The sequence below is a fragment of the Nicotiana attenuata genome, unplaced genomic scaffold (assembly GCF_001879085.1).
Source record: "Nicotiana attenuata strain UT unplaced genomic scaffold, NIATTr2, whole genome shotgun sequence".
Taxonomy (NCBI): Eukaryota; Viridiplantae; Streptophyta; class Magnoliopsida; order Solanales; family Solanaceae; genus Nicotiana; species Nicotiana attenuata.
In genome coordinates, this window is record NW_017670382.1 from 567,877 (window position 1) to 593,114 (window position 25,238).

At 39.0% G+C, this 25,238-nt stretch overlaps 1 protein-coding gene across 1 annotated transcript; it reads left to right on the forward strand.

Moving 5' to 3' along the window:
* Window positions 1-2,733: 2,733 nt before the first annotated feature.
* On the forward strand, window positions 2,734-4,619 carry LOC109238652 (probable inactive poly [ADP-ribose] polymerase SRO5). The gene is made up of 4 exons (XM_019405138.1): window positions 2,734-3,204; window positions 3,465-3,706; window positions 3,800-3,936; window positions 4,518-4,619. Exons 1-4 carry the CDS (start codon window positions 3,143-3,145, stop codon window positions 4,617-4,619), a joined length of 543 nt encoding a protein of 180 aa, XP_019260683.1. The 5' UTR covers window positions 2,734-3,142.
* The last annotated feature ends 20,619 nt before the right edge of the window (window positions 4,620-25,238 follow it).

Here is a 25,238-nt window from a genome sequence, read left to right on the forward strand (position 1 = left end):
GTTCTGAATGTGCCTTTGCTGGTCTTCATGAGATAAGCCAACATATTGCCCTGTGGATTGAATCAGCTGTACCATGTACTGTTTGAGTTCAAAGTGACCCGTGATGTCAGGCTTCACAATCGCCTGAGTCATAAGAGCTAATTTGGGCCTTGTAGCTTCTATCGCCGGACACTCTTCATTACCTGCCATGTCTACTGGCTGTGGTTGAACTAAGATGTCCAACTCTCTTTCAATTCTAATTCTAGCTTCGACTTCCCTCCTCACTCTATGAAGTGTTCGTTCGATTTCAGGATCAATAGGAAGGAGATTGTTTGCGCTTCTACTCCTCCGCATCCAAGAGAAGAGCCTGTGTTAACACAAACAAGGCAAACTGAAAATTAAAACATGAACAAATAACGAATGAAAGCTTAACTTAACTAAACAATCAATAACTAAGTCCCCAGCAATGGCGCCAAAAACTTGTTGAGACCAAACACACACGCAAGTATACGTGGTCGTCAAGTAATAAAGTGACTCAAAAGTCGGATGTCGAACCCACAGAGACTTAGACTGATCGTTAACTAAGCGAACTAAATTCAATTACTTGTCCAAGATATTTAAGAGCGATATTTTTCTATTAATCTACTATTGCGGAAATTAAACAAATAACACTAAATTATCAAGGATGCAATTTTGTATGATGAGATTTTACTTCAAAGAAAATGGAAATTCCAGGGTTGTGGTTGGTTTATCAATCCTATTAAGTTTAATAATCACGCTCGTTAATCCAGATAATCTATGGTTGCTAATGAACCAGGTCTTTTATATGAATGGCATGTTCCCAGAATAATTCTACTCGCCTGCCCATAATATATCAACACTATGTTCCTATGGTATTGAGTCTATCATGAACGAATATAATACGATATTCAATTAAGCAAGCCTGTTAGTTATATTCCTATCCTAACAGCGAGATCTTCCCCCGAGCCACGGGTTTAGAAACAAGCTCTCTCTAATTCAACTCTAATCTAAACACGGCTTTCCCAAACATATCATAGATAGTAAATAGAACTGCTGGCAAGATAATTAAGCAATTATGCATAGAATTAGAGAAACAACCACAAGATGATAATCCGAATAAACGAAGATGTAGTCAATAAACGTTAATAATCATGTCAACCACAACCCTAGAACATAGAGTGCTTAGCCACTCATGTTCATAATAACAATTTGCCAAGTCTTTTGCATAAACAAATTACAAAGAAAGGAAAAAGGGAGGAAGAACTCTATGATTTTCTCCTCCAAAAGTTGTCCACGTGATGTCTTTGCCTCTGGTCGCCAAAACTCCCTCCAAATTGGCGATTTTAGGTCTATTTATATGTGTAGGAAAAGACCTAAACGTGTAGGTCAAGTCCCAGTCAAACCAGGAGATAAAATAAAGCTTGAAAACTCGGAATGGACCTGGCCCCAGGCCTGGCGTCGCCAGGCTAACGCCTGGTTCTGCTTGGCCTCTGCCTTGCAGCGCCAGCCTAACGCCAGCTTCAGCCTGGCCTTTGCTTGGCCTCGCTAGGTTAACGCCTGCTTTAGCCTGGCCTTGGTCTGGCCTCACCAGGTTAACTCCTGGTTCAAGCCTGGTGTCGCCAGCTTTCTCCTTTTCATTGTTCTCGAGCACACTTTCAACGTTTAAGTATCCCTTTTATTCTACTTTCATCTCTAATTCACCTACACATAAAATAGACTCCATTACGCGCAAATAAAGTGTAATTTATCATTAAAGCATGTAAAATGCAAGGCAAATAGTGTACGAAACTATCCAGTTATAGCCCTACATCAGTTTTTCAGTACCCGTTTTTTATCCGAACCATATCCGGCTCAACCCGCCCGTTTGCCCCTACTGGATCGAACCATTGACCGCCCGCCTTCTCAAGCAAGAAATATAAAAATGTAGGCTTAAGAAAACAGAGTGCTCCCACCTTCTAAAATGTTTTAAAAAAAAACAAGTTGAGACCATCACCGCCCACATCCTGTAAACGTATGGCGGTGTCCATGTCGTTGGCTTCTCTTCTTTAATTTCATCATTCTTGTTTTCATTCTTCTTTCCCAAGTAATTATCAACCTAATCCCACTTCTTTTTTTTGATCTGCCACTACGGTCTACGTACCCAAATATATGTAAGTTTCCATTTTCTGCTAAGACCTTTGACTCCACGCATTTGGTATTGTTGCTTCTTTCCTTTCAAAGACACTTGAAGTACGTCTTTATCTTTTCCTCCAATGTTTCCTTATTATGATTCTTCTGAAACCCATATAGTTTCTTCAAGTATTTGTTTTGACACCAAACTTCTCTTATTATGAGTCTTCATCTTGTTTCCACCTGCTATTTGTCTTTTCTTCCTCCACTTTAAATCAATGAACAAGTACTGAATCCCTCTGTTATGTTTGCTGTGAATATTCAATTCTTGCCTACAATTGGTTCAATTATGTTGACTCAGAATTGCATTCCAGAGCATACATATTAATTCTTCCTCAGCTTTTCTCTCTCTCTTTTATCTGAAATTAAGCAATTTTGTGCTTTTCTTCAGCTAGAGTTTCCTTTCGTATATACTGTTCGAATTATTTGCATCTTCCATGAACAACATTTTGCGGCATCAGCCTCAATTGTTGTCTCTTTTTCCAGTAGAAGCAATTCAAGAAGCATATCCCAATAGTTACAAGATTTATGCTCCTTCCAATATGGGAAAAGCAAAAACAGAGCACAACTCCGAGCACCATTTGATGGAAAGCACAAACTCAGACTCCGATCATAAATATGACATTCAACAATCTGCAGTTTCTGACTCTGAGAGCGGTATTTTTGGCTCCAATTATCAAGAGAACACACAATCAGATGATTTGATAAGGATTGATGAAGGTGATAAGATGCATCAGATTGTCAATAGAAAGTATATTTCAGGCTTGGGTATACTCGGATTATCTACACAAATTGAGGCCATTCACAAGAATGCTTATTCTAGCTTCACAATGCAAACTAAGCTTCAGTCATTCCTTATATTTTCCAAAGCAATGGAGAAAAAATGTGGGGGGAATGCTAATGTGAAGTATGTTGGTTAGGAGCCTCCAAGGATGATATTGACAACATATTTTCTCATGGTTTTGGGAATTCTATGAAGAATGGAGCTTATGGTCACTGCATTTGCCTCTCTCCTTATGATTATCCTCTTGATTGGTATGTATGCTCATCTTTTTACGATCTTGTATTAGTTGAAATGTGTAGCCGTCTCATCTAAAAGTTTATTCAGGTGCATATGCTTACTTTATACATACTGTAAGAACTTTGTTTGCTCTGATATCGTATTAAATTGGGTGATCACCTCGTCTAAAATTTAAATGATTAGATAGAAAGCATCTATTTTGTTTGTTTAGATCTCTTTGAACTTTTACAATTATATTCTTTTGACTAATTTCTAACTTTCTCATGCCTCTCAGTCTTCAAACAGCTATTCCTAATAAGGATGGGCTAAGGCATCTATTGCTTAGTCGTGTGATACTAGGAAGATCAGAAGTTGTTCATCCTGGTTTAGGACAATCTCATCCAACTTCTGAGCAGTTTGACACAAGGGTTGACAATTTACATTCTCCAAGAAAATATATTGTGTGGAGTAGCAACATGAATGCTTATATTTTCCCCGACTTTATGATCAGTTTCAGAATAATTTCGAAGATCAAAGGTACGCTTTAAGACTAAAGAAAATTAAAGATGCTTTGATTTTGGATGATTGTTTTGTAGTATTAATAAATTTTGCTCATCCTTTACTTTACAGAGAGTAGAATGTTTTCAGTTCCTTTAAAAAGTCCAAGTTCAGCGTGGATTTCTTTTCATGCTTTGATATCTGCACTATCAAAAACTTTGTCGCCTAACAACGTCAAACTGATTAAGAAATATCATAGTGATTATAAGGTAAGTGCTTGTTATTTATTAAATCTCGACTATCTTTTTTGGATGTGACTTATTTTTCTACTTCCCCTATTTTTATCCCATTTGATGAAATCCAGTATTTTTTTTAGGAGAGGAAGATCACAAGGAGCGAGTTGATACAACAAGCTAGAAAATTAGCAGGAGATGAGTTGTTAGCTTTAATCATAAAGTCCTGCAAAAATAAGGTATGCCATCACATTAAATCTTGTGTTTGAAAAACTGTGACAGGAGCAATTATTATGGTAAATTTAGTTCGGCTGAATAAGTCTTCTACCATGTAATTCTCGTGATCACAAGATATACCAAAAAATAAATAAAACTTATTCTGCAGAGACCATCTATACAGATTGAAAACTTAGTCGCAATTTGATTTATTAAACGAGAAGCTTTAGAGAAGTCTTGGGAGACTACTTTTTGATACCATCAATGGAAAAGAATTCTTGGAGTTTATATTCAATTGGTAACAAAGCAAAATCAAACAGCCAAAATTAGGATGCGTTTATAAGTTCCTATTCTAGTTGTTCAGAATCTTACAACAATTGTTTGTGCTTCTATATTTGCAGCAAAATAAAGGAACAACTGCAGACTCACGCAGCAGCAACTCTATCAACCTTCAACAATGGGATAATGAAACCTATCCTTTGCCTCAACAGGAGTCAGATTAATATTTTTTTCTTGTAGAATTTCAAGGCAATGCAGAATAGAATCATCAAATTTTCTAACACTCTGACCAGCTAATATGATACAGTTACCTGATGCAAAGGATTAGCAGTTCTGGCATTAGTTTGATATATTAGTTTTGGAAGTAGCTTATTATCCACACAAAAGATTTTCTTCTTTTCAGAACCTCTCCCCCCCCTTCCCTCCCCCCCCCCCCTTTTTTTCTTCTGCTTTTTGGTAGCCTCAAGGGTGTTGCGAAGTAATGCTCCCTCTGTCCTAAATTATGTGGCGGTGTTAGACACCCTTACTTTTGAATTAAGATTTGAATTGTTCGACAAATGTAAGTAGACCCGAGTCCTGAGAAAATTGAGCTATACTCAAGATATGTGTCATCAAAAGTCGATAAAAAGTTTCATCGAAATTAAGTTGGTGAATTAAACTCATATAAGGTACTACTTCAGATAAACATACTGATGTATGTAAGGTATTATGGGTTGATCTATCTATCAAATTATAAGTGTTCGACTCTAGTTTTCAACATCGCAAACCGATCGTTAATCCTGCTTGGGGGAAAAAAGTTATGCGCGTTTTACTATGGACCTGTCAGCAGTTTCCAAGTGCTAGCAGTGGATATATGGCACCTTCTAGGGTGACCTTGTATAAAACCACAAAACCCGATCTTTTAGCTCCTTATTTTTCATCTTTCCTAATAGTATTTCGACCTAGCAACCCTAATATCCCTCTCCATCATCAAGATCTCTAGGAAGTGAAGTTCTCATGTGTGCAAACAAGTAAGAGCCTTGGTATTCTTCTCCATCATCAAGATCTCTAAGAAGTGATGTTCTCTTGTGGTGTAGGCTAGTAAAACATCTGATTTGGGAATACAGTTGGGCATATTTTCTTGGCTAAATCTGGAGCAAATCCTCTCTATATTTCATCCTTTCTTTCAAAACGTCCAAGATAAAGGAAGTAATATTCCTCCAACTTTTCTCTTCTCTAAAGATCATAACATCTCATCTTCATCCTACCGTGGTTGCAGAGATTTGCTCGGTTCTTGTAAGCCCGGGGAAAGGGGACTTTTTTCTCCCTTAATCAAGGTATGGAATCCTTTGCTATCTTTGTAGAAGAGGTTGTAAGAGAGATGTTAGTATTCTGTCGAATAAGATCCCGTTTGGATGGGCTTGTTATAAGTGACTTTTAAGCCAAAATAGCTTTTAAGCCATAAGTTAGGCTTAAGAGCGATTTTGGCTTAAAAGCACTTAAAACAAGCCAATCCAAACGGGCAATAAGACTCACGAGATGGTGGACCTTCTTATTGTATACCTAACATTCAAAGGTTCCCCTCATTGGTATCACTCTTATCATGTTGGACCTTCATATGAGGTTATATTGCCCGTTTGGCCAAGCTGCAAAAATCAGTTTATTTTGAGAAGTGCTTTTTCTCAAAAGTGCTTTTCTCAAAAGTACTTTTGGTGAGAAGCAGTTTGTGTTTGGCTAATTAATTTGAAAAGCACTTTTGAGCAGCAATTAGTGTTTGGCCAAGCTTTAAAAAACTGCTTCTAAGTGTATTTTTCTCAAAAGTGCTTTTCAGAAAAGTGCTTTTGGAGAGAAGCTATTTTTTTCTGCTTCTCCAAAACTGCTTCTGCTTCTTCTCAAAAGCACTTTTTTTTCTTTTCAAAAGCTTGGCCAAACACTTTAATTTTAGAAAAAAAGCACTTTTGATAAAAAAGTGCTTTTGCCTCAAAAGAAGCTTGGCCAAACAGGCGAATAGACCCCTCACCCTTAAGTCGAGATGTTAGGTCCCTTAATTCGAGACGTTCATGTTATATGTATTAGTTAGTTCCTCTATAAGTCTGAACGGCTATGTAGTCTTGCTTAACGATTTCATAAATTATTTAATAAGAACTTTACTATTTGCTTTGATGTACCTATGATATACGGGGAATATGAAAAGGATGTGCCTCACAAAGGTTCCATTGAGGTCTCTCTCTCTCTCACACACTCACACACACACACACACAACACACACACACACACACACATATATATATATATTACGGGGAATGGAAAGGTCGTGCCTCGCATGGGAATGTTTTCACATGTTGTATGCCCTATGTGGCTCACTACATTTTAGAACTAAAAATACCTATCTATCACGATCCAAAACCACGTGAATGGAACTCGGCACATTACCCAACCCGGGTGAATCAATCCATACTAGAATATCCACCTATATGCCTAATAGATGTATGCGAATGTCTTTTTGAAAATATAGTCATTTCAAATGATTAAAATCATACATGAAGTGTAATCTTTAAATACATCATTTTCAATAATTCAATACACATAAGGATAATAATTTCTCTTTCATTTCATGCTATATGAATAACTATCAATTACAACCCCAAAAGAATACTAATAGTCTATGGAATTTCTAAGACATGAGAATAAAATAAACACTTGGACCAACCCCAACTAACAGAGAGAAAGATCAACATGAATGCTACCACAGAATATATAGAAGTGGTGCCTAACCATACACCTCGGAAAGAGAGTCATCCTAGACTCATCTCTCATCACATACCACTCCTCATCCTAAAATATGTAAAGTAAGCGGGACCCCGGGGAGGGGCCGCTGAGGGCGGAATGCACCACGATGATACTCAATAAGTGTCATAGACTCTCTCTAATTCAAATTCCTGGGACAAGGATTTATAAAAATAATGCAACCAACATTTGATATAAAATGATAACAATTATATCAATTCATGCTCTTTATCATTTTAAATGAAAAAACTAGAAAAATGTAAATCATGATACAAGCTTTTAAATATTTATATCAACCCAGATTCTAATAAAAATTATGCAAACTCATTTCAACTTCATTAAGCCATTGAAATCACTTTTGGCTCTTTAGGCCTAAACATAATAAAATTATCTTTTACCTTTTCAACGGGAGGTCTCGCCAATTATTCTCTTAAGCTCGAACTAGGCTTAATCTTGATATATATTACGGCAACAAAAATATTATATCTAACGCCCTAACGCCATGGCATGAAGCAATGCCACACCACAAATAATGTATTAAGTTTATACTCTTAACAAAATAATATATATGCTGCTGGTTCAATGACCAACGATTCTGCCAAGCATACGCTCGTCCAAACACATGGACCAGTCAGACAAATACATTTTAAAAACCAAGCATTAAAGCTTAAAGTCTCACTTACATCAAATTTACAATCCAAGCACCATGTTCGATAAATTAAAACTACGCTCTCAGGTTTGCGTATCACTTCAAACTACATAAAAATAGGTTTAGAATGGTAAAAAATCCTTAGGTGAATGTTTTATTAATTTTTAACACAAGTCAAACTCGCGGTCAAAGGTTGACCCAAAAAGCCAACTCTAGTCAACATGTCATAATTTTCGGACCATGACCACCAACAGATTTTCCTCTGGAGGATTACTGTCATGACCCAAAATCCAATTAGTCGTGATGGCACCTAACCCAACCCGCTAGGTAAGCCAATTAACAATAAAACAATTCAATTGAGATTTACTAAAAAAATAATGATGAAGCAATTGAGCTTCTATAAAACTTCCGAAGGACTCGTAGTACAAATTATGAGCTTCTAAGATTTAGAGTCTACAAAGCTAGTATGAAATAAATACATCAACAATAATAACATACATAGTGTATTCCGAAAAGTGGGGTTGTGGGGAGGGTAGAGTGTACACAGACCTTATCCCTGCCTTTAAAAGGCAGAGAGACTTTTTTCGGAAGGCCCTCGGCTTAGGAAGGGGAGAAGGGAGGGACAATAACAAGCAAACCGACCTGACAACCAAAGCAAAAAATACAAACCTAGCAAAAGGTAATGCAATAAAAAAACTGAAACACAAGACACCAACAAGTAGTAACAGGAGACTAAGGGTATAAAAAAAACAAAAAAAACAAAACGGAAGGCACCAAGTGGTGTATCAAAGCTACTGCTACAAACAAGGACAACACTCGACCACCTAACCCTTTATCTTAATTTTCAACCTCCACACCTTCCTATCCTTGGTCATGTCCTCAGTGAGCAGGAGCAACACCATATCTTGTCTAATCACCTCTCCCCAATACTTCATCGGCCTGCCTCTACCTCTCCGTTGGCCCTCCCATGCCAGCCTCTCACACCTCCTCATCGGAGCATCAGTGCCTCTTCTCTTCACATGCCCGAACCATCTAAGTTTCGCCTCCCGCATCTTGTCCTCCACAGGGGCCACACCCACCTCGTCCCTAATAAATTCATTTCTAATTCTGTCTAACCATGGTATGCTCGCACATCCACCTCAACATCCTCATCTCCATCACCTTCATCTTCTGGACATGGCATGTCTTGATCGGTCAACACTCTGCCCCATACAGCATAATCGGTCTGACCACAGCTCTATAGAACTTACCTTTAAGTTTTGGTGGCACATTCTTATCATACAAAACCCCGGAAGCAAGTCTCCATTTCATACACCCCGCCCCAATACGGTGTCTGACATCCTCATCAATCTCTCCATTCCCTTGTATAACAGACCCAAGGTACTTGAAACTTTATCTCTTAAGAATGACTTGTGACTCAAGCCTCACGTCTTCTCTAAGTCTATGAACACCATATGTAAATCCCTCTTTCTCTCTCTATATTGCTCCATCAACCTCCTAACAAGATAAATAGCTTCTGTAGTCGAACGCCCCAGCATAAATCCGAATTGGTTCTCTGAAAAAGACACAATCCTCCTCAGCTCCACCACCCTCTTCCATACTTTCATAGTATGGCTCAGTAGCTTGATACCCCGATAGTTATTGCAATTTTGGATATCCCCCTTGTTCTTATACAACGGGATCATCGTACTCCATCTCCATTCCTCAGGTATCTTCATCATCCTAAAAATGACATTGAATAGCCCAGTTAGCCATTCCAAGCCCGCCCTACCCACGATTTTCCAGAATTCCATCGGGATTTCGTCTGGCCCGATCGTTCTCCCCCTGCTCATCTTATGCATAGCCTCCACTACCTCAGCAATTTTAATACTCATCTAATACCCTAAGTCCGGACGGCTCTAGGAGTTTTCTAAGTCCCACAGCACAATGTTCCTATCCCCCTCCTAGTTCAGGAGATTATGGAAATATGCCTGCCATCTCTGTCGAATCAGAGCCTCGTCAAACAACACTCTACCTTCCTCATCCTTGATGCACTTAGCTTGGTCTAGGTCACGGGCCTTCCTCTCTCGCACTTTGTTAACCTGTACAGCTTCTTGTCCCCTCCTTTGCCTCCAAGTTCTTCATACAGGCGCTCAAATGCGGCAGTCTTGGCAATAGTAACTGCTAACTTTGCTTCCTTCTTAACCACCTTATACCGCTCCCTATTTGTCCTCTTCTCCTCCTCGTCCTTTCTTTCCATAAGCTTCAAATAAGCCACTTTCTTGGCTTTCACTTTACCTTTAACCTCAATGCTCCACCACCAGTCCCCTTTGCGGCCACCAGACGGGCCCTTCAAGACCCCCAATATCTCCCTAGCGGGCTCCTAATGCAATTCGCAGTTGTGGTCCACATACCACTCACGTCCCCACTACTCCACCATGCCCCCGTAGCTAGCAGCTTATCCCCCAACTTCTGGGCGCTGACCTCAGTCAAAGCGCCCCACTTGATCCTAGGAAGACCATACGCAACCTTCTTTCTACGATTCCTCCTAATCTCCAAATCCATGACCAGGATCCTATGCTGGGTTGTGAGGTTTTCACTCGGGATGACCTTGCAATTCGCACACATACCTCTATCCGATTTCTTGAGTAGTAGATAATCAATCTGGGTATTGGCTGCCAAACTTTGAAAAGTAACCAAGTGTTCCTCCTACTTCGAGAAACTCGAGTTAGGAATTACCAAATCAAACGCCTTAGCAAAACATAAATAGATTTATAAATCTAAAGCTACCAAGAACAAGAGGCGGTTATAATCGGAACGCAGGTACATCTCCAATGCCAGCTCCTACCATACACAGCAAGATGAGTTCCAAAATCTACACGCAAGGTGCAGAAGTGTAGTATGAATACAACTGACACTCAATAAGTAATAAACCTAGCCTTAGGTTGAAAGTAATGACGAGCTTGGAAAACGGTCAGAGTCCAACACCAATAGTCAAGAACTACTCGTAACAATATAATAAAAGTAGTGCAAGTAATAAATCAGAGATATTATGTTCAACTCGTTCACAGTTACGGAAAATAGGCATGCATTTTAGGTATAATAGTAAAACCAAATCTTTCACCGAAATCACCAAAATATGAGAATATCAGGAAACTGTGATTTTTCAAAAAACTTTCAACAACAGATAAGATATTTCGTTATCAAATATCATGAGGAAAGTATATCTCTATACCTATATGTAAATATGCATGTCAAGTCCGGAATTCCATAATATCGTATAGCATGAGGAAATGCATCTCTATGCCTACATGCCAAGTATGCATGTCAAATGAATGATCTAACGGTGATAATCCCAGATACTCACACTCTCAAAGTACTCAGTCTACCTGCCTCAAACTCCCACTCATCACACTCAATCACTCAACACTGTACGGTACTTCAGTCACTGCTAGTATGTCAGACTCTGGAGAGGCGGATCCTGCCCAAGCGCTAATGTAAAGCCAACATGGCCTGCTGCGGCGTGCAGCCCGATCCTATAATAAGTAAATAAACCCTGTTGCGGCGTGTATCTCGATCCCATAAATAGCAATTAAGTCTTGTTGTGCCAAGCAGCCCGATCCCATAAATATCCAATAAGGCCTGCTGCGGTGTGCAGCCTGATCCCATAAATATCACTCACAATCCGGCTCTCAGGCCCTAACTCAGTCATCAATCTCTCAAGTCTCAAGGGCTCACACTCTCGTACCACTCAGCCCAAACAATAATAACATGTGATGTAACAATGAATGATGAACAGAGACTGAGATATCATATGCAAATGAAGAATCATGACTGGGTATATAATTACAGTTAGAGCAATAACTCAAAACAATAGAGATAGCTTCATTAGGTCTCAACCGAATAAGTTCATAGCCTAAACATGATTCGCAACTCATAGATCAAACAAGTAGGGAGAACATGGATGTAACAAGATATAACAGCAAAACAAGTCCGGTCATAGTCTAATAGTCAACTAGAATCATGATTTTTACGATGCACGCCCACATGCTCGTCACCTATCATGTGCGTCACCTCAATACATCTCTTATAACATAGCTCACAGGGTTAAATACCCTCAAATCCAAGTTTAGATATGTTACTTACCTCAAACAAGCCAATTCCAATACCGTGCAAGCCAAATCCAATACGAGCAAGCCAAATCCAATCTCGAGCAAGACAAAACAATATTGTTGAAATGCCACCCCGCGTGTAACAACCCCCTAACGGCTTGAACTAACCAAAAACAGCTCAAATACATAAAATAATTCCTAAGGTAATAATCCCTAATGATAAAGGTTGAATCCTTACACATTTACTCAAAGTCAACTAAAAAGTCAAACCCGGGCCCGCACCTCAGAACCCGACAAAACTCACAAAATATGGCAACCCATTCAATTACAAATCCAACCATGCTAATTTCACTCAAATCCAACTCCGAATCGATGTTCAAAACTCAAAAATCCACTTTAGGAAAGTGTAGACAAAAACCCCAATTTCTCTTTTAAAATAATCAATTAAGTGCCAAAACCGAATGTGGAACCACAAAATATAATCAAAATCGAGTATAAAACACTTACCCCAATCCATGTGGTGAAAATTGTCTCCAAAATCGCTTGAACTGAGGTCCTCAACTCAAAATATGACAAAATGAACAAACCCTCGATATTATATAACATCTGCTCGGCATTCCGCATTTGCGGACAACACACCGCACCTGCGGTGTCGCTTCTGCGACCAAAAATTACGCTTCTGCGAAAACACCTTGACCGGGCACTCGTCGCATCTGCGACAGCAAATCCGCTTCTACGCTCAGGGACAGCACATGCGACTGGGCAGATGTGTTCAGCTCCCCGCACCTGCAGCTTCTTGCCCTCCAGTCCGAATTTGCTTCTGCGATGAAGAGTCTACATCTGCGGACTCGCTTCTGCGACCAAGCTTCCACAGATGCAGCCAGCACCAGAAATTTGTTCAGGCATGCTGCATGAGACAAAATGGTCTGAACCTCGCCCGACACTCACCTGAGCTCGGGACCCCGTGCGAAAATATCAATAAGATCCAAAACATTACACGGATCTACTCGAGGCCTCAAATCACTCATAACAACATCATTACCATGAATCGCACCTTAAATCGAACTTAATGAACTTTTGAACTTTCAATTTTCAAAACTCGTGCCGAACCATATCAAATCAACTTGGAATGAACTCAAATTTTGCACATAAGTCCCACATGACATAACGAAGCTATTAAAATTCCTGGAACCACAATCAGAACCCGATATCATCAAAATCAAATCTGGGTCAAACTTATGAACATTTCAAGCCTTTAAATTGCCAATTTCCGCCAATTAGTGCCGAAACCCTCTAGAAATCTCCAAATGCGAATTCGGGCATACGTCCAAGTCCAAAACCACTATCCAAACATCAGGGAACGATCAAAACTCCGGGTCGAGGTCAAATACTCCAAAAGTCACACTTGGTTAACTCTTCCAACTTAAAGTTTCTTAGTTGAGAATCATTCTTCCAAATCAATTCCGAATCTCCTGAAAACCAAAATCGACGATTCACACAAGTCATAATAATAAATACGAAGCTACTCAAGGCTTCAAATAGCTAAATGGAATGCAAATGCTCAAAATGACCGGTCGGGTCATTACATTCTCCCCCCACTTAAACATATGTTCGTCCTCAAACATGCCAAGAGTCGTTCAAGACCATCAATTCATTGTGTGATCTTACCATGCACATACCCGGGGGTGATCCCACGTCACCCCAATCCATATACTTCCGTCAACTCAACATAACCGAAGATTCTTCCTTCAACCTTAGCCCATAAACCTTGGGACCCAATTTCCAACATCCGAAATTCCTTACAAGACCCAAATCTCACGTCTACACACTGTATAAGTCTTAACAAGATCAAGCCATAACCATAACCCAAGATGTAATCACATGATATACCACATAACTCGCATACTCGTAGCAATAATTCTCGATCGTTGTAGCTGCTAAAAAACAAACCAGTACTGGTAAAAATCCTCATATCATATAAAACCCCGATCAAAACCTTCGTATGCTATCGATGATGAAAGAAACAAGCAGAAACTCATAAACACTCGTCAGATCAACAAGCCATGGAGTTCTCTCTCGTTCGACAAGAACCAAAGCCAAATTCTAAGCCGACTTCTGATATTATTCTTCCAAACATACCATAATCAAACCCGATAATACCCATTCTAGGTTCAATGACCTCATCTCATCAAACAAAACCATTCTATTGACATGCCACACCAATAAAACCTAAGCTACAAATCGTGCAATTTGTGCACCAATAAGGAAAAATTCAAATACACTCAAATGGAAAGTGACTCAAATGAAAGAATCGTCTTGCAAGTTCAACATATACCACCACAAGCGCAATGCTAAGGACCCATTACACATCGTAGAACCAAGACCCACAAATCTAACACAAAGAATCATATCCCAACATAACTCCGTAGCAATGCATGCCCCCATCCAATCATCGTTCCATATGAAATACCTCAAGCCACAATGCTCAAAATCAACAACCACACGCAGTTAGACATCAAGTACGGGGAGTGCATGACCATAACCATGGAGAAGCAAATAACACAATATACCACAGCCCGGAAAGACCATAACCAAGGCGTAATCAACCATTCAACACCCCATGAGCCATCTCGCTCAAATTCCGCTACAAGACCCAAATAGAACCGCATCATGTGTGCATATAACTAGCAAATCACAACCCCTCGTAGCATAGATGAGTAATACATAGAACATATCAGAACACGAACAAGCTCAACTCTAATTGAATGACACACCCCTCAATGCTAACAGTTCTGAGTCAATAAAACTGACACGGTGTAGCATACACATCCTCGTTTGGCCTACCAGTGGGCCCCCAAATTAACTCCGATCATCCCTAAATGGACAAATTGCCCTCCAAAAATCCAAAATGACCTAACCATAACATGTACCACTCTCTGGCTAAATCTGGCCACATCTTCGCAGTCCGCAACCCCAAAATAATCTGCTTCTGCGAACTTTTACTCTCCAAATCCATATAACACATGAATCACCATAGCCGATCCCAACTTCACCACTCGAATGACTAATACATTTCTCATTCACAATCATCTCATGAGAAATACTTCTATAATTGTTCCGTGACACATCGCAAAATCTGAACATCAGCAGTCGATCAACCAGTCGAGTACCGCAATACCAATGAAGCATCCGTAAGTCAAAACACATTGTGCCTTCTAAAATGTGCACCCTTCTCATGCATTACCAAGTAGTAATAGCATTCATCGAATCATCTGAAATCACCCATGCTGTCTAAGAATTCATGACCTTCCCTTCAAAACTGAACCCTGACCTTGCACAAGCAAATCTCAATCCCACACGACGCACCACAACTATCATGCTCATATGAAAACACGAGACCCACATTATCGACCCTGAGTCACAAGTAAAATACATACCCGATCAGTCAGACACCTTCCACTTGACCCCATCTAGGAGATAATTACAACACGCAACATACCCCTCATACCTGTAGATAATATCCATCTCAAATTGTGGCAGAAATCATCGAGAACTCTACGAGACCCATTTGCACATGACTAAGCCATCAAAACTGAATTCCTTGAACTCAACCAAGTCATGCAGGTCGCCAAGCCTAAGAGCATTGTGACAAAACACCTATAGAGACTCACCACATTATAAGTACCCCAAGAACTGATCATATCCATTACCGTGCTGATCTAACCTACTACCAAGCTATCCTATTTCTCCGAGTTCCTTCCGAATCGCCTTCAAGTTAACACTCCTTCTTGCCAGTGCACTACCATCCTTAACCCAAAGCTCACTACAAGAGTCCCTAGCATAAAATCACACCGCCCTAAGGCCCATAAGCTGTTGTATTCCCTCTTAAGCACCCCACAGGTACCACAATCGAGACACTCACTCTGAAGAGACCTTCTGTGAATTTAAAGTTATTCCTTTTTACCTTTTTGATACTGTAATGTAGAATCTAATAATGATATAGAAATACCACAATTCCCAACACCATCCAATGCAAATCGCAGATCTTAGACATATACAAATCCGGAAAATTCTCAATTGCCACATATAAGTCTTGAATCCATTATAACCTTCGCGAGAGTCATCCACTCTACTCAAATCTCAATTGTACTACCTAAACGGGCTGAACGATCTATGCCCCATTAGCACAACAACTCCCGAAGAAGTAACCCCACCTGAACGCAACCGAGTGACTCCCTTTTCTCAGCTTATTACATCCATCACGAATAACAAACTCAAATCATTCCAAGATATCCATCTATCCATAAAGTGTAACACATTATGCATCCAGAAATTCCTTACTCGAGTCATCCTCAAAATCAACATCTTCAAGTCATAACTGATTTTCAAACATGCCTCAGGCTGAAATTACTACAACATGTGACCATGCAATCTGATTGTCAATAGCAGACTCCCCCATTTGGCTCGAAGATATAGAATAAAACATCCAATAACTCGCAATACCCATACTCTATTACTGCCATAATCCTGTACTGAAATTCAACTGAATCCTTCATAAGATCATGTAACACAAACCACAAAATACCTAGAATCATCCGCTAAGCTCGTATTCATCCTTGTGACAGTCAGGTCAACTTTCTCAACCGATCCAAACTCAAATCGCAACACATGTAACCCACTGGTAGAAGGAAACTCTCCACACAACATCATAAGGATCACACGTCCGTAGATTATCCCACAGGTGATAATCCACTTGCTCAACCTGAAACTGACATCTCTCTATACCCTTTCACAGCCACAACTACTACGCGATCACTTAATCTTCATGAGTCTGAACTCATCAATAAGACATGAGAATCTACTTCATTCCATAAATAAACAACATGAATGATCCCCCAACACGATCATAACTTGAGAGTGTACAACACATCATGACCAATTTCAAGCATCCAATAGTTATTTCCACATCCCAAGTAAACTTTTCTCGCCACATCCAATCCATCTGAACGCATACCGCAATCACGTCATACTCATCACATAGTCATCCAACCACTCACCGAGCCATAAATTCCATTAAAAGGGGCACTACCGGACATATAAGTCCAAAACACATGCTCACACAACTAAAACTACCGAGCCTAAGCTATGGTCAAAACCTGGACTCAAGTCCTCTAGACTAGCCCATCACCAAAACAGGACTCAAGTCCTCTAGACTAGCCCATCACCAAAACAAAGAAAACGCATCCTGCACCTCATCCATGGAATCATAAGACGTCAGTGCACGGCCGATACCAAGCGCTCACATAACATACGAATGAGTGGAAGGAATTCAAAGGGGTATGCTTCAAGCTGAATCAATGTCGCACGATAAGGAAAGAAAGATGGGAAGTTTATCCTAAACGCCCTGTAGCCTCTCGAAGATAGGTATTGACGTTATCATACTAACCCACAAGACTCTACTAGACACTTGCTCATGACTCGTAGTACCTATGAACCTAGAGCTTTGATACAAACTTGTCACCACCTAAAATCCGATTAGTTGTGACGGCACCTAACCCAACTCGCTAGGTAAGACAATTAACAGTAAAACAATTCAACTAAGATTTATTAAGAAAATAATGATGAAGTAACAGAGCTTCTACACAACTTTCCAATGACTGGAAGTAAAAATCATGAGCTTCTACAATTTAGAGTTTACAAACCTAGTATGAAATAAATAAATCATCTGTTTGAAATATAAATAACAGATTTATAAATCTAAAGCTACCAAGAACAAGATGCAGCTACAATCGGAACGCAGGTACATCTTCAATGCCAGCTCCCACCATAAACAGCAACATCAGTTTCAGAATCTACATGCAAGGTGCAGAAGTATAGAACGAGTACAACTGACCCCATTACTCAATAAGTAACAAACCAAATCTTAGGTTGAAAGCAGTGACGAGCTTGGAAAACAGTCCGAGTCCAACACCAATAGTCAATAACTACTGGTAAAATATAATTAAAGTAGTGCAAGTAATAACTCAAAGATATTATGTTCAGCTCGTTCACAGTTACGGAAAATAGGCATACGTTTCAGGTATAACAATAAAACCCTAATCTTTCACCGAAATCACCAAAATATGAGTATATCAGAAAACTAAGATTTTTTCAAAAAATTTCAACAACAGATAAGATATTTCGCTATTAGATAGCATGAGGAAAGTACATCTCTATGCCTATATGTCAATATGCATGTCAACTCAAGAATGTCATAATACCGTATAGCATGAAGAAATTCATCTCTATGCCTACGTGCCAAGTATGCATGTCAAATGAATGATTTAACAGTGATAATCCCAGATACTCACACTCTCAGAGTACTCAATCTGCCTGCCTCAAACTCCCACTCATTACACTCAATCACTCAGCATTATACGGTACCATAGTCATTACCGGTATGTCAGACTCTCGAGGAGCGGATCCTGCCCAAGCGCTAATATAAAGCCAACATGGCCTGCTGCGCGTGCAGCCCGATCCCATAATAAGCAAATAAAGTCAGCTGCGACGTGTAGCCCGGTCCCATAAATAGCCGATGAGGACTGCTATGGCTTGTAGCCCCATCCAATAAATAGCCAATAAGGCCTGCTGCGGCGTGCAGCCCGATCCCATAAATATCCAATAAGGTCTGCTGCGGTGTGCAACCCAATCCCATAAATATCACTCACAATCAAGCTCTCAGGTCCTAACTCAGTTATCAATCTCTGAAATCTCAAGGGCTCACACTCTCGTTCCACTCAGGCCAAGCAATGATATCATGCGATGTAACAATAAATGATGAATAGAGATTAAGATATGATATGCAAATGAAGAATTATGACTGAGTATATAACTACAGTTAGAGCAATAAATCAAAACAACATAGATAGCTTCATTAGGTCTCAACCGAATAAGCGCATAGCCTCAACATGATTTCTAACATGATTCACAGCTCATATAATCAAACAAGTAGGGAGAACATGGATGTAACAAGATATAACAGCAAAACAAGTCTGTTCATAGTCTAATAGTCAACTAGAATCATGATTTCCCCGATGCACGTCCACACGCTCATCACCCCCTAGCATGCGCGTCACCTCAATACATCTCTTGTAACATAGCTCCGAGGGTTAAATACCCTCAAATTCAAGTTTAGATATGTTACTTACCTTGAACAAGCCAAATCTAATACCGAGCAAGCCAAATCCAATACCGAGCAAGACAAACAATATTCTAAAAATGCCACCCCGCGCATAACAACATCTAAACGGCTTGAAACTAACCAAAAGCAACTCAAATACATCAAATAATGCCTAAGAAAATAATCCCAAATGATAAAGGTCGAATCGATATACATTTACTCAAAGTCAACAAAAAATCAAACCTAGGCCCGCACTTTGTAACCCGACTAAACTCATGAATTTTAATAACCCATTCTATTACGAGTCCAACCACACTAATTTCACTCAAATCCGACTCTGAATCGATGTTCAAAACTCAAAAATCCATTTTAGAAATTTTTAGACAAAACCCCGGCATTTTTCTCTTTTGAAATCATCAATTAAATGCCCAAAACGACTATGGAATCACGAAATATAATCAAAACCGAGTATAAAATACTTACCCCAATCTATGTGGTGAAAATCGTCTCCAAAATCGCTTGAATCCGACGTTCTCAACTCAAAATATGACCAAATGAACAAGCCCTTGTTATTATATAACATCTGCCCAGCATTTCCACATTTGTGGACAACACACCGCAACTGCGGCATGGCTTTTGCGACAAAAAATTACGCTTCTTTGAAAACACCTTGACCCAGCACTCGTTGCATCTGCGACAGCAAATCCGCTTCTACGGTTGCGCTTTTTCGCTCAGGGACCGCACATGCGATTGCGCAGATGCGTTCATCTGCCCGCACCTGCGTCTTCTTGCCCTCCAGTCCGTATTCGCTTTTGCAATGAAGAGCCCGCATCTTGCGGAGTCGCTTTTGTGACCAAGCTTCCGCAGATGCGGCTACACCAGCATAAGAAATTTCTTCAGCCATGCTGCATGAGACAAAATGGTCCGAACCTCGCCCGAAACTCTCCCGAGCTCCTTGGGACCCCGTCCAAACATACCAACAAGTTCCAAAATATAACACGGACCTACTTGAGGCCTCAAATCACTCATAACAACATCAAAACTATGAATCACACCTCAAATCGAACTTAATGAACTTTTGAACTTTCAACTTCCAAAATTCATGCCGAACCATATCAAATCAATTCAGATGAACTCAAATCTTGCACACAACTCCCAAATGACATAACGAAGCTATTCCCATTCCCGGAACCATAATCTGAACCCGATATCATCAAAGTCAACTCCCGATCAAACCTATGAACATTCCAAGCCTTCAAATGACCAACTTTCACCAATTAGTGCCGAAACTTTCTAGAAATCTCTAAATGCAAATCCGAGCATATGCACAAGTCCAAAATCACTATCCGGACCTAATGGAACTATTAAAACTCCGGTCCAAGGTTAAATACTCAAAAGTCAAAGTTGGTCAACTCATCCAACTTAAAGCTTCCTAGTGGAGAATCTTTCAAATCAATTCCAAATCACCTGAAAACCAAAACCGACGATTCACACAAGTCGGAATACATCATACAAAGCTACTCAAGATTTCAAATAGCTAAATGAAATGGAAATGCTCAACATGACCGGTCGAGTCGTTATAATTCTAAAATACTATTCAAAATTAAAATTTGATAACGTTTGCCCAGAATTGATGATTTAGGTTGAAGAAACCTTGGGATAGACTTTCTCAATTTTTTAAAATTTTTCCATGTTTCTACCATAATATTTTTCTCATAATCACGTAATAAACTCAAATAAAAGTTTAGAATCACTACCTTGAGGACTTGGATTGAACATCCCTATTTTTCTCTACTATTTTCCTTTCTTTTTCTCTCTTTCTTTCTTTTCTCCAACTGCATTTTTGTTTTGCTTCTGCGTTTCTGCTTCTATGCGTTCTGCTTCTCCCTTCTTTTTAATGTTCTTTATTATTATTATTATTATTATTATTATTATTATTATTATTATTATTATTATTATTATTTAATATTTTCTTTTAATTCAATTACTAATAACTCCTAATTAAATTGGGGTTATTACATCATGATTCTTAATACGCATAAACTATTGCCAATTTTAACAGACTTCTTTGCCTTTAATTTGTAACACTAGATGGAACAAAAATTTCTACTAGTGAACTTTCATCAAGAATCCCAGCATGTCACGTGTGCCTACAAGTTTATCCTCCTACTAGCATGCCCATTAAGTTAAATCAAGCCAAGCTAAGCTAAGCTAAGCCAAGCTAAAATGAGAAACATGCATATTCCAAAGAATCTATCCACTAACTATTACTACAAAAATAAGTTTCACAGTTATGTGTATTTGGAACATTTTGAGATCAATTTTGAGTAATTAATTTTTTCCAACTTCCATATTGACTATGAGAGAGAGGTCAAAGGTCGTGTCATGCGTCTTGCAGAGTTTTGTTCCTTCCTCTACTAAAAAAGTCAATGGCCTTCTCTGGATGAATGACTTGTAAGTAGAAACTCGTGATCACACAGGCAGTAAGAGGAAAATCTTTATGATAAGCATTAACTGGTAACATGCTAATATTGGCAACTAACTAATCTATTATCATGGCTAAAACTATATTAATAGTGTAAAAATTTCTTATATTTTGTGTATATAACTAACATCCTTATGAAAATCGTGCTTATTGAACGTTCATAATACAGCTCCAATACCTGAATAATTTAAATAATGCATTTGTATTTGTTATGCCCCGCAGTATTACGTTGATATTACACCATGTAGTATTATACGTGAAATTGTCGTAAGATAATTAACCTAAATTCAAGGACAAGATTATTTGGAGATTATAAGCATTATGCTATTTCAAACAAGTGATAAATAAATTCGTGAAGATTAGAGTGTAAGCAAATCGAAGAAAATAAATTTTCGTCGAAGTTTGACATTTTGGGATAAAATACGGCCCGAGATAAAATACCCGGTACTTATGGACTAGTATCGTACAAGGTACCACATGACCATGACAGTAAGGTGTATAAGGTGTGTTAAAAGTGAGTAGTATTCTAGGTAATTTAAAATAATTCTTAATTATATGGATAATTAATTAATTATGGAGAGAATTATAATATTAAGTGGATAAGTGTCTTTTGGGGATTGCCACATGGCATAAACTAAGCCAAAGAGGCAAAATGCATAAAATAAGTCATAAGGCAAAAGGCCATCTTGTTTACACGTATAGATACTTGGTCTATCTATTAGTAAGGTATGGAATTTTTGTAAGACTAAGTAAAATGACATTCCTGCACTATTAAGAGAGAAATAACAATGACTAACGTGAGATTCTCTGAAATATACAAGGTTCAACGTGAAATTCTAATTCAAAGAAGGTTCGGTATAATCTTTCTCAAGAAAATTATACGGATTCTTCCCTACTTCGATCCTTCGTTATGTGTTTTTGCAAAAGAGAATCGGTTCAGGTATGTTAAGCTTATCCCTTCTTTCTTTTGGCATGATCCATACGATACAAATGAAACGAGCAAAATACGCAACTTTCATAAATTACTCTATTCATAGAAATACTAGGGGTGCCTATATTCTTGATTCCCCATGTGAATTATTATTATATTTTCTGTTCATGGGTCTAAGAAAAATATGTATTTGATAAAGTTTATCCGAAAGGCATATTGATTTTTATGGCATTCCGAGAAAATCTTATTAACGTATTTCTTATGCATTTCACGCATTTATACATATATATTGACCCATGACCAGATGACGTTATGTACGCGTATATATGTATATTATATGTACATGGGATATGGGAAAAGGTTACGGCATTATATACGCACCACCACCTCATCAGCTGGTATACGTTGATGATTTTGCCCACAATGGCCGAGATGATATGTTGGGATGCCCTCAGAGGCCTGATGATGTTATGAAACATGTACCTATGCACGACATGACGTTCATACACATATGCATGACACTATTATTATTTCATGATTTATAGAATTATCCAGACTTACAGGTTGAGTCATTTACTCTATATCTTCCATGTCTGTTATGTACTTATTTATGTTCCTTACATACTCGGCACATTATTCGTACTGACGTCCCTTTTGCCTGGGGACGCTGTGTTTCATGCCCGCAGGTCCCGATAGACAGGTCAAGAGTCCTCCAAGTAGGCTATCAGCTCAGCGGAAGATGTTGGTGCGCTCCATTTGCTTCGGAGTTGCTTGTATGGTTAGTATGATTTAGAGTATATTGTTTGGTATGGCGGGTCTCTGTCCCGACCTTTATGAAAATTATGTATTCTTAGAGGCTTGTAGACAGATGTCATATATGTAAAAGATTGTATGGCCTTGTTGGCCTATGTTCAATATACGAGTGATTATTTAGGTCTTATAGGCCTGTATGTCTTATGTACAAGTTGGTATCACATGTTGTATTCTACTTATCTCACGGAAGCCTTTCGGCTCAATTATCTATGATAGTATGACATGAAAAGATACGTTATATTGGTAATCGGTTGAGTAAGGTACCGGGTGCCCGTCACGGCCCATCAATTTGGGCTGTGACAAAATGGTATCAGAGCAGTTCTGTCCTAGGGAGTCTACAAGCCGTGTCTAGTAGAGTCTTGTTTATGGGTGTGTCGTGCACCACACATATAAGCAGGAGGCTACAGGGCATTTAGGAATGTCACTCTTTTTTCTCACTCTAGATCATGTGGTAAAGCTCAGTTGTATGAACTCAATTTCCTAAACTCTATCTTATTCGTAATACAACGATGCCTACATTCAGAAAGACGGTCGGTAAAAGATATAGTTGTGGAAGTATTGAGTCAGAGGAACTCGATTTTGCATCATGCTTATGATGAGTAAATGTGAGGTCTTTAGTAGACCATGCGTGTACTAAAAGGTGTAAGGTTCTTGATAGGGAGTTTTAAGGCAAGAATGCTTATCCACTCTTACGGTAAAAAGGAATAAAAGAATCAGAAGGTAGACACAAGTTTCAGCAAGTAAAAGAAGCAAGGTGAAGAAGTGTATGAGGTACCCAGTTAATAAAGATTATCATTATTTACCATTCAGGAAGGGAGATATAAGCATTTTGAGTTACCTTCAGTTGTAATAGAGGTATGTACAGATGGCCACACCGATCTCATTTATATCCTTTGGAAGTTAACAGTAGTAGTATAAGAGAAGGACAGGATAGCAGGATCTGACTGGGGATAGAGTAACCCAAAATGGTGAATGGATTGTTTGAGCTAGTTGACATTTCCGAAGGCGAGTGCCAATATGCTAATAGATATCCTTGTGACACACCCAGATGATGCCCCTAAAATACTATAGCTAGATATGACTACTACAAAGATGGGCACTGGAAGCCTGGAAGGGATAAGTATTATCTTAGTATGGCTCCCGTCCCTGGTAGAGAGATATGCTAGGCAACCCGAAGAGCCAGTAGATGGAGCAAAGGGGAGCTAAAAGCAAAAGAATATCTTGTTGAAGTTTTCAGAATAAAGTGATAGACAAAAATGTTAGCAGGAAATAAGAAGAGAGCTAATGAAGCATTAAGAGTGAGATGTGATACATGGATGACAACGGTAGGTCAAAAGATGACAATATTACAGAGTCTATAGTCAAGTGAAGGAAAAGACGAGAGGTGACAGGCCTTGAAGCAACAAAAGAGTTAGGTCATAAAGTCATATCCTCATTTTGAGAAATAAGTTCGTGACTCCAACACGACTACCGGAAGGAAAAGCTAGACCTCCAGAGTAATAAAATCAGTATGGGCTGGTAAACAAGATAAACTAAACATGTATTAGGGACTGAGTGGTTTTATAATGGTTGACATCATGAGAATTTCAAATTTTGTTCCGGCAATAATAGAATGGACAATAGAAGAAAATTCATGAGAAATTCAGAGGACCGTAATTTCGGAAGATGCTTCCCTAAAGCAAGCCATGTGAGCAAATTTAAGCTTAAGGAACTGTATGTGCCAGTTATACTAAGTATCACCCTCGCGAGTAAGGAATTTTGTTATCCTTGGTACAAAAGAATTACTGCGAGGCGAGTAAGGGTCATCGACGATGTGAAAGGACGCCAAAGATGAAGAAGTAAAACATCTATACGTAGATCATCAAAGCTCCAAGTCTTAGTATTCCCCTAAAAGGGGGGGGGGGGGGAGGGGAATATGGAATGATAAAGGAAGAATGTGATAAAAATGA

Bases quoted from the DNA above. Each gene is read 5' to 3' on its own strand.
- LOC109238652 (XM_019405138.1), top strand. From the start codon at position 3,143: ATGAAGAATGGAGCTTATGGTCACTGCATTTGCCTCTCTCCTTATGAT. The intron at 3,205-3,464 runs GTATGTATGCTC...CATGCCTCTCAG, and splicing joins TATGATTATCCTCTTGATTG to TCTTCAAACAGCTATTCCTA. The intron at 3,937-4,517 runs GTAAGTGCTTGT...CTATATTTGCAG, and splicing joins AATATCATAGTGATTATAAG to CAAAATAAAGGAACAACTGC.